Here is a 17395-nt window from a genome sequence, read left to right as displayed (position 1 = left end):
TGCCGAGGCCCCAGAAACCTTAAGGAGAAAACAATAGATAGAATAAACAACACGTCAAGGTGGTTCGTGCGATGCAATGTTGTGCTTCCAGTTGTGTGATTCACTGTGTGCTAGTTCACGAGGTGAGATTAAAAACCTATTATTCCGTAATCGGTATGACCACACCACAGGGATACAGACATTTCCGGGAACGCTTCTTGACACCTGCATTCATCAAGCCAGTAGGGACACCATGGTGGAGACTAGGTGCTTAGGTGGTAGGAGACCCATTTGGAAAAGATCTGATCTTAACGAAAACAGCATCGCAGCCAGTGTTTTTCTAGCTCGTTGACTCTTGCTGTACTGTCTTTCTTCAACCTAATTTCCATGGTCCAGAGCGTTCCTTCAGGTATTTGAACTATGTTTTCAAGAAAGTAATCCCCATATACCGCTTCTTTCTTCCGGTGGACCATAGATGTACCCTTGGCCATTAAAGTGTTGGTTAGGATAATTTTCCACGAACTTGATCAGAGTCAATTTCCACTGGGACGATGGAAGGCAACATTAGAACAGGGTGGTGAAAGAAGTCTACATGTTTATTCATATAAGACAGAATAGATGCAGCAAGACGTTCTGCAAGAAAGACATGAGATTTTTGATTACATGCTCATGTCCACTAGTGTTGTACCAATTCGTGATTCTTGTCTTGAAAGGTGTCTTTTAATATACAAGACACACAGTAAGAAGAGGAATATAGATGTGAGAAAACACTCACTGTAAAAATCATAGAGTAGCGAAGAAAGAATTTACTAGGAAGCATTTACTAGGAAGATATAATTTTTAGAAGAATATACTTCTAAAGGTCAACGTCCGCATAATAAAGTAAATACGGTGATCGTCTACACGGCAGCTGCCGGCGCTTATAGTCGCCCCAGCCGCCTCCCCAGCTTTGTGAATGATACACTTTATCCACAACACTGGCAAGCAATCACTCACAAGTACAGGCATCGCCTAGATCAAGCACTTTGCCACTCCGGAGTTTTCATATGGTATCTAGACTTATTCCTAACTGATGGGGCGCCAGCGCCCATAGAACAACCAGGCGCGTGCCCCTGGCTAAACACCAGCCAACACCATGCCGGACATCGATCCAGCTGCGCTAAGCCGCTCGGACTCAATATCTGCAGCCTTTCCAGGCGCCCTATCCCTCAAACAACCGAATGGGATCTCAGCGCTGCCTTCCCAGAAGGCAATCAAAACAGTCAGCGCCGCGCAGCGCATCGATCTAGAGCCATATTACACTAGCCTGAAAGGTGCTATTGGGGAGAATTTTGCGAAGTACAAGGAAGCCATCTGTCTTTTCATACTCGGTCAGTCTTCTTCTATGGGTTGTGACTGCGAGATTGACAGCGTAAGTCCATTGGCTGACTGAGATCGTGCTTCCATAGGCCATCTCAACCAAAACGAGCTCTCCTTCCAAATAGACCACTATGTGACTGCGGACCCAAATACCGAACATTTACACAACCAATTGATAGCAGGCATATTTGCCAATGTTGGTCGCGACCTTCCCGAACCTGGCGTTGCACCATGGGTCTCAGCGAACGACAAGCCAACGGTGCTTGCCAAGCCTGTGTCTGGAGATGCAGCGGAGCAGAGACTGAAGATGGAGATTATGCGCTTGCCGGCGCGGGATCGGCGGAGACTGAAAGAGGTGCCCGATGTGAGTAGCTTGATCCCGCTAAAGACATCCAGCAGCTCCTTCGTCGACGTGAGGCAGTCATGGAAGTTCGATTAGATAAGGACAGCCGCTAATGCTGGTTTTTTCTTCATCAGGGCGAAACGTACGACAATGTCTCCCATTCGGTGGTCACCTCAATGAACGACTACCATGCTGCAAAGATGATCAGGCTCCCAGACAGTGTTTCCGCGAGCGCAGGTGGACTCAATAAGACAAGTAAGAAGAACTCGATCTTGCGTGTCTTCCGTTCCATTTCCGCTTGTCCTGCTCGCTAATTACCCGGAAATATAGACTGGGACCTTGAAATCCGCAAACGCTACTCCCAGCCCCTCGCCAGTGAAACCGGCGAGTTTCCCGACGTGGACACAATCCACAACCGCATGGTCCCTATCTGCTACGAACAATCGCTACCTAATGGGCCATCTGCCGCCTGCGCCGAATTTATGGCGACTGCTACAGAACAGTACATAAAATCTGTCGTCGGCTCGGTGTTAGCCAAAACGCGAAGCAACCTTGCAGGCGCGGCTGGTTCAATATCCATAACCACGCACCGCTACCGGCAACAGCTTGACAGAGAAGAAGAGATGCTATCCAAAGGGGAAACATCGAGAGGCATGGTGACCAATCTCTTGCCGGCAGAGGCCAAAGAAGCGGCAGCCAGGAGACCGCTGGGAATGGATGATTTCCGAATCGCATTGGAAGTTGGTGGAGCTTGTGGTATTGGTCAGATGCCGACGATTGTGCAGAACATAATGGGCGGCTGGCCAGAAGGGGTCCTGGAAGGATGGGGCAGACATCCTGACGAGGACGTGGAAATACAAGATGTGGGGATGGAGCGAAGCGGTGCCCGGGTGAACGGAGTCTCGACTAACAGTGTCCATGTAAACGGGAACGTACCCGCGGATCATGAGAATTATGGCTGGGAAGGCGGCTCGGCAAAGGATCGAGAAGGTCTCTTTTCGCTGTTGGACGAGTGCTTGGCAATCGGGCAATGATCTCTGGTGATCTTGTGGATTCTTTCATGACTTGATGCATGCCATGCGTACGTGCATGGGGAGTTGGCAGCATATGGCTCTGGATATTGGCCAGGGCAAAAATGGCGTTGGTGATATGGAAAGATACCCACTTTGCATTAATGGAAGGTTTACGTCAGGGTGGCATGCGTGGTGTTGTTTAAGCAATCGTTCTCATTCTATCAAGTGTATGATATCGCTACAAGGGCACTCGACCGCCTCATGTCAATAGTTGTGAGCACGACAAATATTCAATTCATCGAAATACCTTACACCAAGAAAACCTTTTCCGCTTTCCAAGGCTCCTTTTGAAGCAGCCCAAACCGTCCATGACATGTTTTTTTAGTTGACGCCCTAAATCGACGTGAAAACAGAACCTTCAGCTCTCAGATTGCCACTTCCTCTGACAACCTGCCGGGAGGACGTGGAAAGATGCCACAGCGGAGGGGCGTCGATCCCACAATTAATGGTACAGTTGAAGCCTCGAGGGTCGCAGGGATGGTAATGCAATTCCTAGCTGTCGTCGCCCTCGGATGCTTCTTGAGCTGGAAAATTCGGGGCTCAGGCTTTGAAAATGTGGCTAAAGTGGACTTCACTTACGCTTTGAAAGGGGCGAGAAGACTTGCTCGAGGGCGTAGAATTGATCATCGGTGCAATGATATGCAACTTTTTTTGTTCTCGATATCGAATTGGGTTCATTATGCTATGTGCAGATGATACTGTATCATTTTCCGTTCTCCCATAACGCCTTGCTAAATCGTAGAGATGCTACATCGGGCCTCGTCTATTTCATATCCTCAACATCAGCTGAAATGAATGCCTTCCTTGTTAAACGCCCACAGCAATCGGAGAAAGTCACTCTCGTCGCACATCCTCGCTCTCTTATCCGCAAGCTCCGTCTCGTCCTCCAAAATCTTCCTCACCTTTTCTCGGACTAATTCAGCGACTTTACCCTTCCTCTTCCTCGCTCCCCCAGACTTGGCGTTTAATATCTTGGCCTTCTCATCTAGCTCGTCTTGGAAAAAGGAGGGTGTATCCGCGTCATCTACATCCATGATACCTCCCCACTCTTCTTCTTCTTCCTCTTCCTCTTCTTCATCGCCTGCTCCTGGCTCTTCATCTTTTACCGCTTGCACCTCGGCAGCAATTTCCATTCCCACTTCAGCACCGTTGACGTCGGATGGCCCATCTTCAACGGAGACATTGTTCTGCGCGCACCAGGTTCGGTAGTTGGCTTCGAGCATCTCCATAACGGTAGTCGTACCAAGAAACCCCGCTCTCAGCGTCCGGTTCTTCCTCACGAAACAAACTCTCAGTAGCCCATCCCATTCGTCCCAGCTGACATCCGGTCTTGGTCTCTTCGGCACCAGTCTTACCACGCTACTCTCCACCGCTGGTGGAGGACGGAAATTGTTGCGGCCCTGGCGATGTTAGCATAGCCCCTCCTGCGCTGAACAGTTCGTAGCAGTAATACATACGATTTTCATGATGTGTGTTACTGTGGCCCACATTTGCGTATTGACTGAGAGGCGCGAATAGAGAGTGGAGCCAGGCCTAGCAAAAAGTCGTTGCGCAAATTCGAGTTGAAAGGTTAGGATGCAGGTACGAGGGGCGGGAGAGAGTGCAAGGAGTTTGAAAGTTAAGGGGGAGGAGATCTGGGGATAATTAAGTTGGCTAATTGTTTGGATAGGGAGGTGGAAAAAGAGGGCGTACTTGATATGGTGTATTGCTTATGCAGACATCGAAGTACTAGGAACGCTCCATGGTCAGCAATTTCTTTCTGGGGTAGGAATCTCGTGACTGCTCTCACGAAAGGTTCATAAACAAGTCTCGCAAAACGGAGAGAGGGCGCTCTTACAGGTAAATCGGTTTTTACAACGTCACCGAGCAAGACCTCCAATCGCTTCTGCTCAGGTTTGCCTTGTCTTTTGGTTAACCCAAATTATGAAATCTTAGAGAACCTCTTGGACCCAGACAAAACTCACCTTGCACGCGTTTTGTGACTTCGGCTGCCATCCTGGGATCCAATTCGACGGCAATGACTTTCTTTGCTTTCTCAAGTATCTTGACCGTCAAGTTACCCGTCCCAGGGCCCACTTCGAGGACGATCTTCTAGCAGTCAGCATTGACTTCATCGCCCAATCTGGGAGAAGTTGGCGGCTGACATCGCTCTGTTTAAGGTCGGCTTTGTCGACTAGAAGAAATTTATGGAGTCAGTATCCCCTCTCTAGAACAGAAATTCGAGCCTGAGAGATGACGATGCGAAAACACATACCTATTGCCTGTGCCACACCAGGATTCTTGAAATAACATGTCAGAGAACCTGACCTTTTCGATACTTGAACGAAGGCATACCTTAAGCACATGTTGACCGATATTCTGAATTACGATTTCGCAGTCAGCAATACGCAATCGAGAGGTTATATCAAGCCATTGGCACATGCTTGGAGAGCAGTAGCTTGCGAGACGTTCCTCAAGACTCGCCAAACTCCAGATTTGAACGTACTGTTTTCATCTTGAAGATATGGTTCGCCGCAGAGCCTTTGCCAGCAGGACTGTACGGGCTGCTGCCATGGGCTGCGCCGTTGCGCTTCTTGCCAGCAGCTTTGGGCATCTCCACTTCCCAAGTTGGAAGAAGCTGACTACTCGAGAGACAAAATGCGGACCAAACGTGAGAAAATCCGTGAAAAGTAGGACGCTCCCGAAAAGAAGATTTCTGGATGTTTGAGGCTTGACAGTCAAGCCCAGCGGCAAGACACTAATTTAGAGTAAAACGGCTCTCAAACACACAGCTCACGAGTACATGGGATTCAGATGGCATTAAGGGGATGATTAAGATGACAATCATGCGATATCAGATCAGACCGACCGGTGGAAGTAAGGATTTTTGAATTTGTAGAGGTTCACCTTATCGATAAGGCGGGAATCTTTTATTACTTGTACCTTAGCGCTGTCGATCCACAACCTTATTTGAGCCTCATGCTCGTTCTTTGCCTGCCAGCCTGCGATTTCCATTGGGGGCTGCGTGACTCAATTCTGAGCCCAGCGACAGCTGCAGGTGTACTTGACAAGACCGGCAGCGCATTATATTCCACGAAACTATGTCTGGACGCAAGGACTTCTTGAGTCAGATCGCGCCTGAAAATTATGTCGCTGGGTTGGGACGTGGTGCCACCGGATTCACAACACGATCCGACCTAGGCCCAGCGAGGGAGGGCCCAAGTGAAGATCAGATCAAAGAAGCTCTAGCGAAACGCGCTGCACAGCTTGGAGCAGCCCCGCCGACAGCATACGGTGCTACAGAAAAAAAGGAAGAGGACGACGATGATGACCGGTTTCAGGATCCAGAGAACGAGACCGGTTTGTTTGCAAATGGGCAATTCGATCGTGATGACGACGAGGCAGATCGTATATATCAAGATATCGACGAACGTATGGAGAAGAGAAGAAAATCAAGAAGGTTAGTTCTCCTCTTTTCTTGCTCCTGCATAGGACCTTTCCCCATATGTTGTACACATGGTTTATCATTATTCCCTTTGTTTGAACAGATTACCGACTTGAACACGTCCGCCATATCTAGGGAAGCACGCGAAGCCCAGGAGCGAGCAGACTACGAAGCCAACAATCCGAAGATCCAACAGCAATTCGCAGATCTCAAGCGGAGCCTTGCTAGTGTGTCAGAAGAAGACTGGGCAAACCTACCGGAAGCTGGAGACTTGACTAGGAAAAACAAGAGAACCAAGACTGAGGCCCGCAATAGATTTTACGCAGTGCCGGATAGTGTCATTGCTGGAGCGAGAGATTCAACTCAGATGGACACCAGCGTGGTAGACGATGGCTCTACTAATGGAGCAGGTGGAGATGCCATGGATGGGACTATGACCAATTTTGCGGACATCGGAGCTGCAAGAGATAAGGTGTTGCAGGTTCGGCTGGACCAAGCAGCCCAATCAGGAGGTGCAGACTCCACATCAGGCATTGCCACGAACATCGATCCCAAGGGCTACCTAACGAGCCTTTCAAAATCCGAACTCAAGGCTGGTGAGGTGGAGGTTGGAGATATAAACCGTGTGCGAGCCTTACTAGAGTCTGTCATCAAGACCAACTCACGGCATGCCCCAGGCTACCTGGCGCTGAGTCGGCTGGAGGAACTCGCTGGAAAAATAGTTGCAGCAAGGAACGTCATAGCCAAGGGTTGCGAGATTTGTGGTTCACAGAGCGAGGATATTTGGCTCGAAGCCATTCGCCTGTCGAGCGGAGGGGACAACCACAATGGCAAGGTCATTGCAGCCAATGCGTTGAAGGCACAGCCACAATCTACAAGGCTTTGGATCCAGGCCATGGAGTTGGAGAACACGATTCCGGGGAAGAAGCGTGTAATGCGCAAAGCTGCGGACTTTCTCTCAAAGAGTGTGGTCATTTGGAAGGAGATGATCAAGCTTGAAGACAGCGAACAAGATGCTAAATTGCTATTAGCTAAAGCTACAGAGGAAATACCGCTCTCCGTAGAGCTCTGGCTGGCGTACGCTCGGCTTGTCGCGCAAACCGAAACACCGGAGAATGCCCAGAAGGTCCTGAACAAAGCTCGATTGGCCAACCCATCCTCGCATTTGGTCTGGATAGCGGCTTCGCGGTTAGCAGAAGAAACTGGTAAAGGAAATCCAGAACAAATTATCCGTAGGGCCATTCAGTCATTGGCTCGTGAGAATGCCATGTTGAAGCGCGAGGAATGGGTACAGGAGGCGGAGAAATGCGAGACTGAGGGTGCGATCAAGACAGCAGCGTGCCTCATAAGGGAGACCCTGGGCTACGGCCTGGACGATGATGACGATGACCGCAAAAACATCTGGATGGAGGATGCACAAGGGTCTATCAGTCGAGGCAGATACGAGACCGCAAGAGCCATCTACGCCTACGCGTTACGGGTTTACTTCACTTCCAGAAAACTTTGGCGAGCCGCTGTCGACCTCGAAAAAGCTCACGGAACACCAGAAGCTCTCTTTCAGCTTATGGAAAAGTCAGTCGAGGCCGTGCCCAATGACGAAGGCCTTTGGATGATGTACGCCCGAGAAAAATGGCGGACCAATGAGCTTGATGAAGCACGTAAGATTCTTGGCCGAGCTTTCAACCAGAACCCGGAGTCCGAATCCATATATCTTTCCGCCTTCCAACTGGAAGCGGACAACCATCAAATATCGGCCGCGCGGGAACTACTCCGCACCGCTCGCCAAGAAGCCAGTACGGACAGAGTGTGGTACAAGAGTGTTGCTTTCGAGCGTCAACAGGGCGATAACGAAGCAGCGCTTGATCTATGCCAGCAAGCTTTGAATACATTTCCAAGTTGCTGGAAATTACATGCCTTGAAAGGACAAATATACACATCGAAAGGTCAAATACCGCAAGCGCGAGAAGCGTACAACGTCGGAACACGGGCATGCCCCGCAGCTGTACCACTCTTTATCCTCCTCAGCCGCCTCGAAGAAGCAAGCGGCGTAGTCGTCAAAGCCCGAAGCGTACTCGAACGGGGCCTAATGTCCTCGCCCAAGAGCGCCGAGCTCCGACTCGAAGCCATCCGCGTCGAACGCCGAGCGGGCAACATACCCCAAGCCAAAGTCCTAATGGCCAAAGCGCTCCAAGCCCTCCCGAGTAGCGGCCTCCTCTGGTCCGAATCAATCTGGCACCTTGAACCGCGCACGCAACGTAAACCCCGCAGTCTCGAAGCCATCAAGAAATGCGACAACGACCCCACACTCTTCGTGACCGTCGCCCGCGTCTTCTGGAATGAACGTAAGTTAGACAAAGCCGCAAATTGGTTCGAGAAGGCGATTGTGCTGGATGCGGACTTGGGAGATACGTGGGCTTGGTACGTCAAGTTTTTGATGCAGCATGGGACGGAGGAGAAGAGGAGGGAGGTGGTGGAGAAGTGTGTGGCGAATGAGCCGAGGCATGGGGAAGTGTGGCAGAGGGTGAGGAAGGAACCGGCGAACAAGGCGTTGGGGACGGAGGAGGTGTTGAAGAGGGTGGTGCGTTTGTTGGATGAGGAGGAGAAGGGAAGGGGTGGTTAGATCTACGACAGGCAAGCTAGCCCAGCAGAGAAATCCGTAGTCTAATCATACGATTTTGGACACGTTTCGGAAACGAAGCATCGTCCACGACTGCAGTTGCTTCAGTACTCTCTAACAGTAAACAATTAAAAATCTTCCTCGGTGGTGCCGCTGTTGACGATACTGTAGCGATCCTCACCACCCTCGACCGTCACCTTTCCCTTCGCGCACCTTATCTGCCTATGCCATGCTCAGATGTCAGAGGCTTCGGACCGTGCTGTCGTGCTCCGTCTAGATGCTAAAGAATACGGAAGGGCGCTTCATAAACGCAATGCCTGGTCCTTGGCAACTCTGAATAACCGTAAGAATGCAGTATCGGACTTCTATCTATCTATCTATCTAAACTACCATTCGTCGATGGAATGGCCTTTGTCTAGGGAAGTTGGCAGTAGAAGAAGTTATGAGGCTGCATTCCTCGCCTGTCATCATTATCACATGCGAGTTTCGTATTTCACAATGGGCATCAAGATATTATCTGAAAAGAATTGATGATTGATTGATTGATTGATTGATCCTGCACCTAATCTAATGTACACGATGGAAGTGCATCAACAGCACTTCCCAATAACGATTTTCCGATAATTCGTTCCTTCTTCCCCCTCCAACGCCAATTGGGATCGCACGTAAATCTCCTGCGGCAAGAAGTGAAGTCGAAGGGATGCAGCTTGAAGGGAAAGCCTCGGATGTAAGTTGGAATGTAGAGATCTCCGGGGTTGGTCAACGATTACGAAGGAGGTCTGCCAATCAGCACTCCCGCCCATAAAGCCACCCGTTCAGCCATTCCTATTGTAAGGATGGAACCCCCTGTGTCCCCCCCTCCCTCCATGGCCACCCCTATAGTTCGCCCCGGGCTTGCCCGCATTCTTTGGGCCCGTCGGTGCATTCGCAGGCGCACTCGGGGCTCCGGCCGGCGGTCCTGCACTGCCTCTGTTCCCACCCCTACCTCCACCCCCACCACCTCTTCCACCCGGCTGCGGGACATCATCGTACATACCCTCCCAAGACGTAGGGCCACCTTGCTGGTATGATTGCATCTGCTGCGCTTCCTGTGCGGCGCGGCGCGCTTGCTGCTGTTCGTACTTCTGCTGCTCGAAGGCGAGTTGGTCTTGCGCGTTGTAGCCTGGTGTGCCACGTCTAGGTCCTCCTCCTCCGGGGCCAAAGCCAGGGCCAGGACTAGCGCCCATAGGACCACCGCCTCCGTTGAAGTTGCCTCCTCCTCCTCCTCCTCCTCCTCCTCCCCGCCTTGCTGGGCTTGAAGTTGGGCTTGTTGCATTTGCATCTGCTGCATTTGTTGCATTTGTTGCAGCATGGCTGGGTTCATGCCTTGCATGCCGCCTTGCGCGCCTGGACTTTGCGGGAGTGGGGATTGGGAGCCTTGTTGTCGGCCCATCTGAGCTTGTTGCATCTGTTGCAGGGCTTTCATTTGCTGCATTTGTTGCATTTGCTGCATCATAGCTGGATTCATGGCGCCCATACCTCCCATGCCTCCGTTTTGCATGACGGCGGCGGAAGCCATTTGTTGCTGCATGGTGGTGAAGTACTGTTGCATCTTTTGCCAGTACTGCGCCATCATTTGGGGCGTCATGCCGCCCATCATACTCTGTCCACCTTGCTGATTCTGGGTGCCTTGATTTTGGTTAGAATTGTTGTCGAAGCCACGGTCATTGTCTCGGAAGTCTTTGCCTCCACGGCCACCACCGCGTCCACCACGTCGGCCTGGGGGTTCTTCTTCTTCGCGCATGTTGCCTCGAGGTTGCGCTTTCTTGACTTCGATGGGCTTGCCGAGGATTTGGAGATCGCCTGCTAGAGTGGCGTCGACGGCGGCTTCGCTGTCGAAAGTGACGAAGCCGAAACCTCGAGGACGGCCAGTGTCCTTGTCCATCATGAGAGTGGCATCAACGACCCGTCCGAACTGGGCGAAGTAATCCTTGAAGACGTGTTCATTTGCGTCCTGGCTGACGCCTCCAACAAAGATCTTGCTGGTGCGTTCTTGTTCATCACGAGGAATAGCCCGCTTGGGGTCGATCTTGGAAGACAGTGAGCTTTTGGTTCTGGAATGGGGGGAAAGGAGCCTTATGGGGGTTTTGGTGGAAATAGATATATCGGGTCTTACAATCTTGCCATCCAAGTAGTGTTCCTTTACCATCACTACATTGACGGTCTTGGGGTCCTTGAAGGTGAGGAAGCCAAATCCACGTGACCGGCCACTGGCGCCATCGCGCATAACGGTGCATTCTTGCACTTCGCCGAAGGTTGAGAAGTATTCCTTCAAAGATTCTAAGGCAGTGGTGGTCAATGAGAAGGGGTTCCAAAGACATAGGATTGTTAGGGCTGAATGTACGTACGGTCGGTAGTTTCCCAATTCAATCCACCAATGAACATTTTTCTACATGACAGACGCAAAAATTAGCAGCGAACATCAACGAAAAAGTAAACATGCAAACAGTAAATACAAGAAATCGAAAGGCAGAACCGGCATGATAGATAAGAAATTCAAGTGAGCCTAAGCCGGTGTCCAGGTTTCCAGAATGTAGTCCAGCCGGTGCCGATGATTATTTGTCGTAACAGCCCCCAGGAGTGGGTTGAGACGTTCTGGGAGACCTTCTTCAGAGTTGGAGTGTGTTATTTGATGTGAGTATGCGTATGCGTGCCAGGAGATGGTGAACCCTTTGTCATCAAGCACACTTTCGGTTTTTGACATAGAGGTGGGAATGATGACAGGCAGCATGCCGTGCACCACTGAGTACACGGACGGATCAATGTACACGTGGATGATTCGTCTTTTGCTATAGAGTCGTATGCTAGGTACCGGTACGCGGCCACTATACTTCGCTGAAGCTAGGCATGGCAAGACATGGGGTCTGCATCCTAGCCTGCTCTATGAAGATAGTATCGACAATAAGCTATGTAGCAGCAGTAGTGGTACTATTATGAGGTCACGAGGTAGTCCGGGTGTCGCGCAGTGGGCATACTGATCCACTTGTCCCGCTCTATCTGCCCAATTCATAAAGAACTCCTCTTGGCGGTTAGGTAGAGCCACATATTCTCCAAGACGCAGGCCATCAGTTTCTGAACCATACTACTCATGCTGCAGACCGTCCAAGCAATGCTTCAGATACTGCCCCGACCCCTAGCCTTCCATCATTTTCCAACCATCAACAAAAGACTCAACAGACCGTGGAGGCAAAAGCCCTCGTTCGATCATGTAGGAGCTTTGGTCTTGGAGGTCTAGCCACGGCCTTGACCGATGACGTCTTCCTCGCTTATTCTCCTTGCTCGACTTTATTCCCTGGGGGGTCTGTCCACGGGGGGATACGGCATCTTATGGCTGGCAGTCTCACGATGATTTGTATTCAAGACTCATAACATTTGCAACCGCGGGAAGCACGGACACAAAGTCAAAGGCAAAGGCATACTGCCTAAACGCAAGTTGAAAAGCAGTAAAAAAAGCTGAAAGTAGAATATGATCCTGGAACTTACCCATCCTCTTTGATACCAATCGGTGCTGGCTCCTGCTCCATCGCTGCATCATTGTACTGGTGTGCGTTTCCTCCGTTTGCCTGCCCGGCGTTCCATGATGGCCCGGTATCGCCATTGTGGCCGTTTCCATACATTGGCTCATCCTTTATAGGTGCGCTTCCTGATTCTTCATCTTTCGGCTCTGGATTCGCGTCGCTCGTGAATGCACCAGTATCGCTTGGAGCTGAAGCTTGTATGGGTTCAGGCTGGATGTCTTGTACCAAGGCTTCGGGCTTTGCTGCTGCATCATCTGCGTCGTAGCTATGAAAAAGATGTCAGTATTCTGACATAATGGCACATTTATCGGGTGGGCCCAAGTGTTAGCGCAACATTGTGATGGTTTGACTCACAGATCTGCGAAGAGATCCTCGTCGAGCTCCTCAGGCTCGGTCATGTTAAAAGTTAGTGGAAGTGTAGATTTTTTTGTTTGGTGATAGCAGGAAGCCCCTGAGGCAGCCCGTCTCAGATGCGGAGCTTGTAGTCCCCAAAACAACCAGCAGTCTTACTGTGGTTCCGGCAATGACGAGCAGTGATGAGAATAAAGGACAAAGGGTCACTCAAACCTGAAAGTGAGAGAGAGAATAAGTTATGCGTTGAAGGCACGATGCATGAGGAAGAAAGAGAAGTATGACACGTATGAGAGATACGGGTTTTGAGAGTTGATGGGGGAAAGAAGTGAGGTCGGAGCTGGAAGACAAGTTGGTAATGACTTTGGCCCGCGGCTAGTCCCACAGCCGCTAGCCGCTTTTAGACCCCTTGTGTCATCTTCACTTAGAGAGCCATTCGCAGGACAGAGCTGTCCTGCGTGCCGCAGCGGGTTTGGGCTTGATACACTCCTTATCAGTGATTGCTGGACTTATAACATACAGTATGGGTTCCAGAAAGCCCCCTAACCAGGTATGTGTCCACCCCAAGGGTGCTCCATTGTGAGACCTTGCCTGACGAAGCATGCAATGTTGCAGGAAATGGTTCAGGTCGGTTCGTACTCTACTTTTACGTCTCGGAGATTTTGAGTCCTCTCGTATGTACCGCGGCAGTGTGTGCTAAGTCATATACCGGCCAGTAGATTCTAGCGAGTATGTACTCCATGGGCGTTACAACATCAGCACAGGCGCCAGCTGACCATCTTCAGCAAAAGCACCTCTCCCTTTTGGCGTAACAGACCAAGCAATCCTAGGAATGTATCCTCAAAGGCTGCGGATCCCAATATGGTCGTTGGTGCATCATATTCGCATACGGATATTCTAAAGTTTGATTCCTTGTGAGCTGCATTTTACAAACATTCCAGCCTTGTACTGACACTTGTGGAGATCCCTAACGCCTTCGAATTCGAGACCCCACACACCTCCGTCTCTGTCCAGGGGCAACACTCGTAATACGTCGACTCCGCCTCCAAGATCCAACTCTGCTCTTTCTTCGCCCCCAAAACGACCCACTTATCCTCAACTCCTGTCACAGACCAACAGTGACTGGAGCGCGGGTCATGAGGACTATGACGAAGATGAAGATGATGTTGAACGCTACTTCTACAATGACAATGCAGACGAGGATGAATTTGGATTGCCAAGTATATCGAGTATGCGGAGAGAAGCAAAGAAAAGGATACCCAATAAGAAGACCAATGATCCTGGCGGAGGCTCTGGCAAGGGTAGCAATGGCATGAACTCGATGCTGACACCTGAGCGGCTACCTGGACGAGCAAGAGCAAACAGCTCGGACATTGCTGAAGAACGAGGGGCTCCTATCTATCCTACAGCAAAGCAAAACGAAGGAAAGATATTGAGGCCCCAATACAAAGACATCCTACGCGGTTCGTCTTCCTTGATCGTGAATTTAGGGAAGTACTGAATTCTTGTCCACAGATCCTGCAAACTCTCTCCACCTGATCAATCACCCTCCGCTTCCTCAAAATGCAACTCCCAAAGAAGCGGAAGCCCACTCTACCCGAATATCTCGTATCAACAAGTTCAAGCGGATCCTTCAAGCAAGCTCCATCCCACTCTCCGATCTTCGAGACTCGTCTTGGTCTGGCATACCCGAAGAGGTGCGCGCCATGTCATGGCAGCTTCTTCTCGGTTACCTTCCAACAAGCAGTGAACGGCGTGTTGCAACCCTTGAGCGCAAGCGAAAGGCCTACCTGGACGGCGTGCGGCAGGCTTTCGAACGAGGTGGTAGCGCGCCCAATGCATCCAATGGGCGGACTTCTACGACTAGTCAAGCGCGGATTCGCGGTCTCGACGAAGCGTTGTGGCATCAAATCTCAATAGACGTACCCCGAACAAGCCCTCATCTACAACTCTACAGCTACGAAGCAACCCAGCGCTCTCTCGAACGCATCCTCTACGTCTGGGCAATCCGCCATCCAGCCAGCGGCTACGTGCAAGGGATCAATGACCTCGTCACACCCTTCTGGCAGGTCTTTCTTGGCAGCTACATTACTGACAATAATGTTGAAAGCGGCATGGATCCCGGGCAGCTTCCGAAGCCGGTCTTAGACGCCGTGGAGGCGGATTCTTTCTGGTGCCTTACCAAATTGCTCGACGGTATACAAGATAACTACATATACGCTCAGCCAGGGATCGTGCGGCAGGTCAACGCACTTCGCGACTTGACCACACGCATTGATGCAGGCCTAGCGAAGCACCTTGAGAGCGAGGGCGTGGAATTCATGCAGTTTAGCTTTCGATGGATGAACTGTCTACTAATGCGCGAGGTGTCTGTGAGAAACACTATCCGAATGTGGGACACCTATATGGCTGAAGAGCAAGGATTTTCGGATTTCCATCTATATGTATGTGCGGCTTTTTTGGTGAAATGGTCTGAGCAGCTTGTGAAGATGGATTTCCAGGTTCGTTGAGTTGCTCTCCAGAGCATGGTCTGTTCAGAATCGAAGCTGACAGGCATGATAGGAGACCATGATGTTCTTGCAAGCTTTGCCGACCCGAGACTGGACCGAGAAAGATATCGAGTTGCTGCTCAGCGAGGCGTTTATATGGCAGAGCTTATTCCGAGGCTCGAGTGCCCATTTGAGAAATTCGAGTGGCGTCACATAGATACTAGATTTAGTGTAGGGAGGACGCGACTTAGCATGGTAATACCCGTTGCACTTGTCCCGAATTCAAACATACCGTCCTTGTTGCAAACGGCCAAATTGCGGGGTGTGCAGGTCGCCTGGTCTTGGAAATATGTACTTCTGGCAAGGTGCTAAGAACGGTTGGCCTCCGAAACGGTATAATTCTCAAAATCTCAACAAGCACAGCATCAACAAAGAGGCCTGTATGCTGTTTTATGTTCTTCCTGGAGCAGTTCTGATCATAAACGACATTGTGTTCCGGGCTGAGGACCAATGTTGACGGGAAAGTAAGAGGGTTCCAGCTCCTCAGACTGCTACTTTGACAGCCTGCCTTACTTCTAGGATACGAAGATTTAGCTCGTGCAAGAAGAAGCTTTACAATTCTTGGCATTGAGAAGATGGCACCCCCGTTTGGTGCCTGTTGCGCTCTTTTTCAATTGAAGAAGATGATATGAAAGAGAAGCTGGATTGCGCAATTTGTCTTTAGCCAGATCAAAAGCAAGCACGGCATTTCGATGATGCACATGGACTGGAAAGTGCAAAGAGACGAGCGCTACTGCAACATGTTTTTGTTGGTAAGTCACTTGCATGACTCTCTCTGTAGCCTTGATTTACATTTATTAACTCGCGAATCTTTCGTCGAGAATCCGAGGGATAATTCAGCTGACATCGAGGCTGGAGGAGTTTACTTGAGCCAAGATTCGGCTGAGCTGCATCGCTCAGTGTGATATAAAGATTGTGTTCTTGACCTAGGCGCAAACAAAATGAGTCAAAGCAACGACTCTCGGAATTTTGGGGATAGAACCACCAACCCAGACGAGTGCTCTTTCCCCACTTCCCCTTGCCTTACACAGATCGCTTCCAGAGTCGTAGCGGCCACGTACAGCTCCCATGTTGCCCACGAGTCAGAAGCGCCAGTATTGAACAAGCTGAGCACACATCGGCCGTCGTCTAATGTTGCAAGCTGTCAGGATGATACTCAACCTGAAAAATGGAAGACTGACCACCATATATACTCCGTGGAAGAGTAACATCTACGTCGGCGTCTCGCTCTCCAAAGCTTTGATCCCGACTGCTTGCGGGCAGAGAACTTCAAGACTTTGACATGATGAGACAGGCGGACCGGTAGGTGGAGGATCCATGCATTGGAGACCAGCCCGTGTGTAAGCAGAATTGACTTCCACATCCAAAGTGATCTGGTGGTCAAGACCTAGGCGAAAGTAAAAACAACGCCAGTCTGCGAGACTCAACCACGCGGTAATGAAAAATTGAGAACACATCACTGACCAAGCTCTGTGACTGCTCCCTCAAGGCTCGGTGTCCTCCCCACACAAGTTCGTAACAGCGTCGACGCCGCTGACGCAAGCTCAGTAACCGACGTCTCGTCAGGCTCAATGTCTTCGAGATAGAGGGTAAAAATGCAAAGACCATCAGCTGTTCAATATTAGGAAAGTTGAGGAGAGATTGAATAACACTGAACGCTTGGTGTACATTGTGTCACTCACAGCTGATGAATGCCATTGCGCCTGAAACGTCCCAAAAACCTCGGCCTACAAGAGTTTCAAATCATTGTCTGACGTTCGAACGTATCACTTTTCGGGCCTTCTCCGGGATCAGCCTGGGAAGGCTCCTGAGCCATGTGAGCAGAACATTGTAAGCCTGCTCACAGCTGTTGGCGTTTGGACTGGGGCGACGACTGTTACAATTTATGTGAAGCGCTGTAAGCTGCGTTGCTTTTCCATCTACGGCAGAGTTTGGGGCGCTGATTAGATCCAGTGATAAGTCTGCGGGTTTAGCGGGCAGAACAATACCAGGTGATGACACTGGAGATGCGTCGTTTGCTGGAGAAGACAGGCTCATGAGATCCACGGCATTAACACTTTGCGCACGGGGCGTCAGCGCACTTGGCTGGCCTAGACAAAAGAGCACAGGGCATACGCGGAGAGACAGAGCGAGCGAGAACATG

At 50.5% G+C, this 17395-nt stretch overlaps 5 protein-coding genes across 5 annotated transcripts; 3 read left to right on the top strand and 2 right to left on the bottom strand.

Moving 5' to 3' along the window:
* Window positions 1–1114: 1114 nt before the first annotated feature.
* Window positions 1115–2715, top strand: HO173_002792 (uncharacterized protein; the record flags this gene model as incomplete). The annotated part of the gene is made up of 4 exons (XM_037304723.1): window positions 1115–1349; window positions 1428–1702; window positions 1816–1936; window positions 2012–2715. The coding sequence occupies 4 exons, from the start codon at window positions 1115–1117 to the stop codon at window positions 2713–2715; spliced, it is 1335 nt and encodes a 444-aa protein (XP_037168216.1).
* An 821-nt stretch (window positions 2716–3536) lies between these two features.
* Window positions 3537–5347, bottom strand: HO173_002791 (uncharacterized protein; the record flags this gene model as incomplete). Its single annotated transcript, XM_037304722.1, has 9 exons — window positions 3537–4154; window positions 4212–4388; window positions 4447–4482; window positions 4592–4653; window positions 4719–4842; window positions 4899–4927; window positions 5009–5033; window positions 5089–5112; window positions 5240–5347. The coding sequence occupies 9 exons, from the start codon at window positions 5345–5347 to the stop codon at window positions 3537–3539; spliced, it is 1203 nt and encodes a 400-aa protein (XP_037168215.1).
* A 487-nt stretch (window positions 5348–5834) lies between these two features.
* HO173_002790 (uncharacterized protein) lies at window positions 5835–8798 on the top strand (the record flags this gene model as incomplete). Its single annotated transcript, XM_037304721.1, has 2 exons — window positions 5835–6193; window positions 6314–8798. The coding sequence occupies 2 exons, from the start codon at window positions 5835–5837 to the stop codon at window positions 8796–8798; spliced, it is 2844 nt and encodes a 947-aa protein (XP_037168214.1).
* A 763-nt stretch (window positions 8799–9561) lies between these two features.
* HO173_002789 (uncharacterized protein) lies at window positions 9562–12750 on the bottom strand (the record flags this gene model as incomplete). The annotated part of the gene is made up of 5 exons (XM_037304720.1): window positions 9562–10863; window positions 10951–11114; window positions 11183–11223; window positions 12318–12617; window positions 12707–12750. The coding sequence occupies 5 exons, from the start codon at window positions 12748–12750 to the stop codon at window positions 9562–9564; spliced, it is 1851 nt and encodes a 616-aa protein (XP_037168213.1).
* A 476-nt stretch (window positions 12751–13226) lies between these two features.
* Window positions 13227–15409, top strand: HO173_002788 (uncharacterized protein; the record flags this gene model as incomplete). The annotated part of the gene is made up of 7 exons (XM_037304719.1): window positions 13227–13253; window positions 13319–13334; window positions 13420–13432; window positions 13489–13617; window positions 13667–14166; window positions 14219–15204; window positions 15266–15409. The coding sequence occupies 7 exons, from the start codon at window positions 13227–13229 to the stop codon at window positions 15407–15409; spliced, it is 1815 nt and encodes a 604-aa protein (XP_037168212.1).
* Between the last annotated feature and the right edge of the window lie 1986 nt (window positions 15410–17395).

Source organism: Letharia columbiana (genome assembly GCF_014066305.1).
Source record: "Letharia columbiana isolate WasteWater2 chromosome Unknown Sc0000006_s0, whole genome shotgun sequence".
NCBI classification, from domain to species: Eukaryota; Fungi; Ascomycota; class Lecanoromycetes; order Lecanorales; family Parmeliaceae; genus Letharia; species Letharia columbiana.
This window is presented reverse-complemented; position numbering and strand designations above follow the sequence as displayed.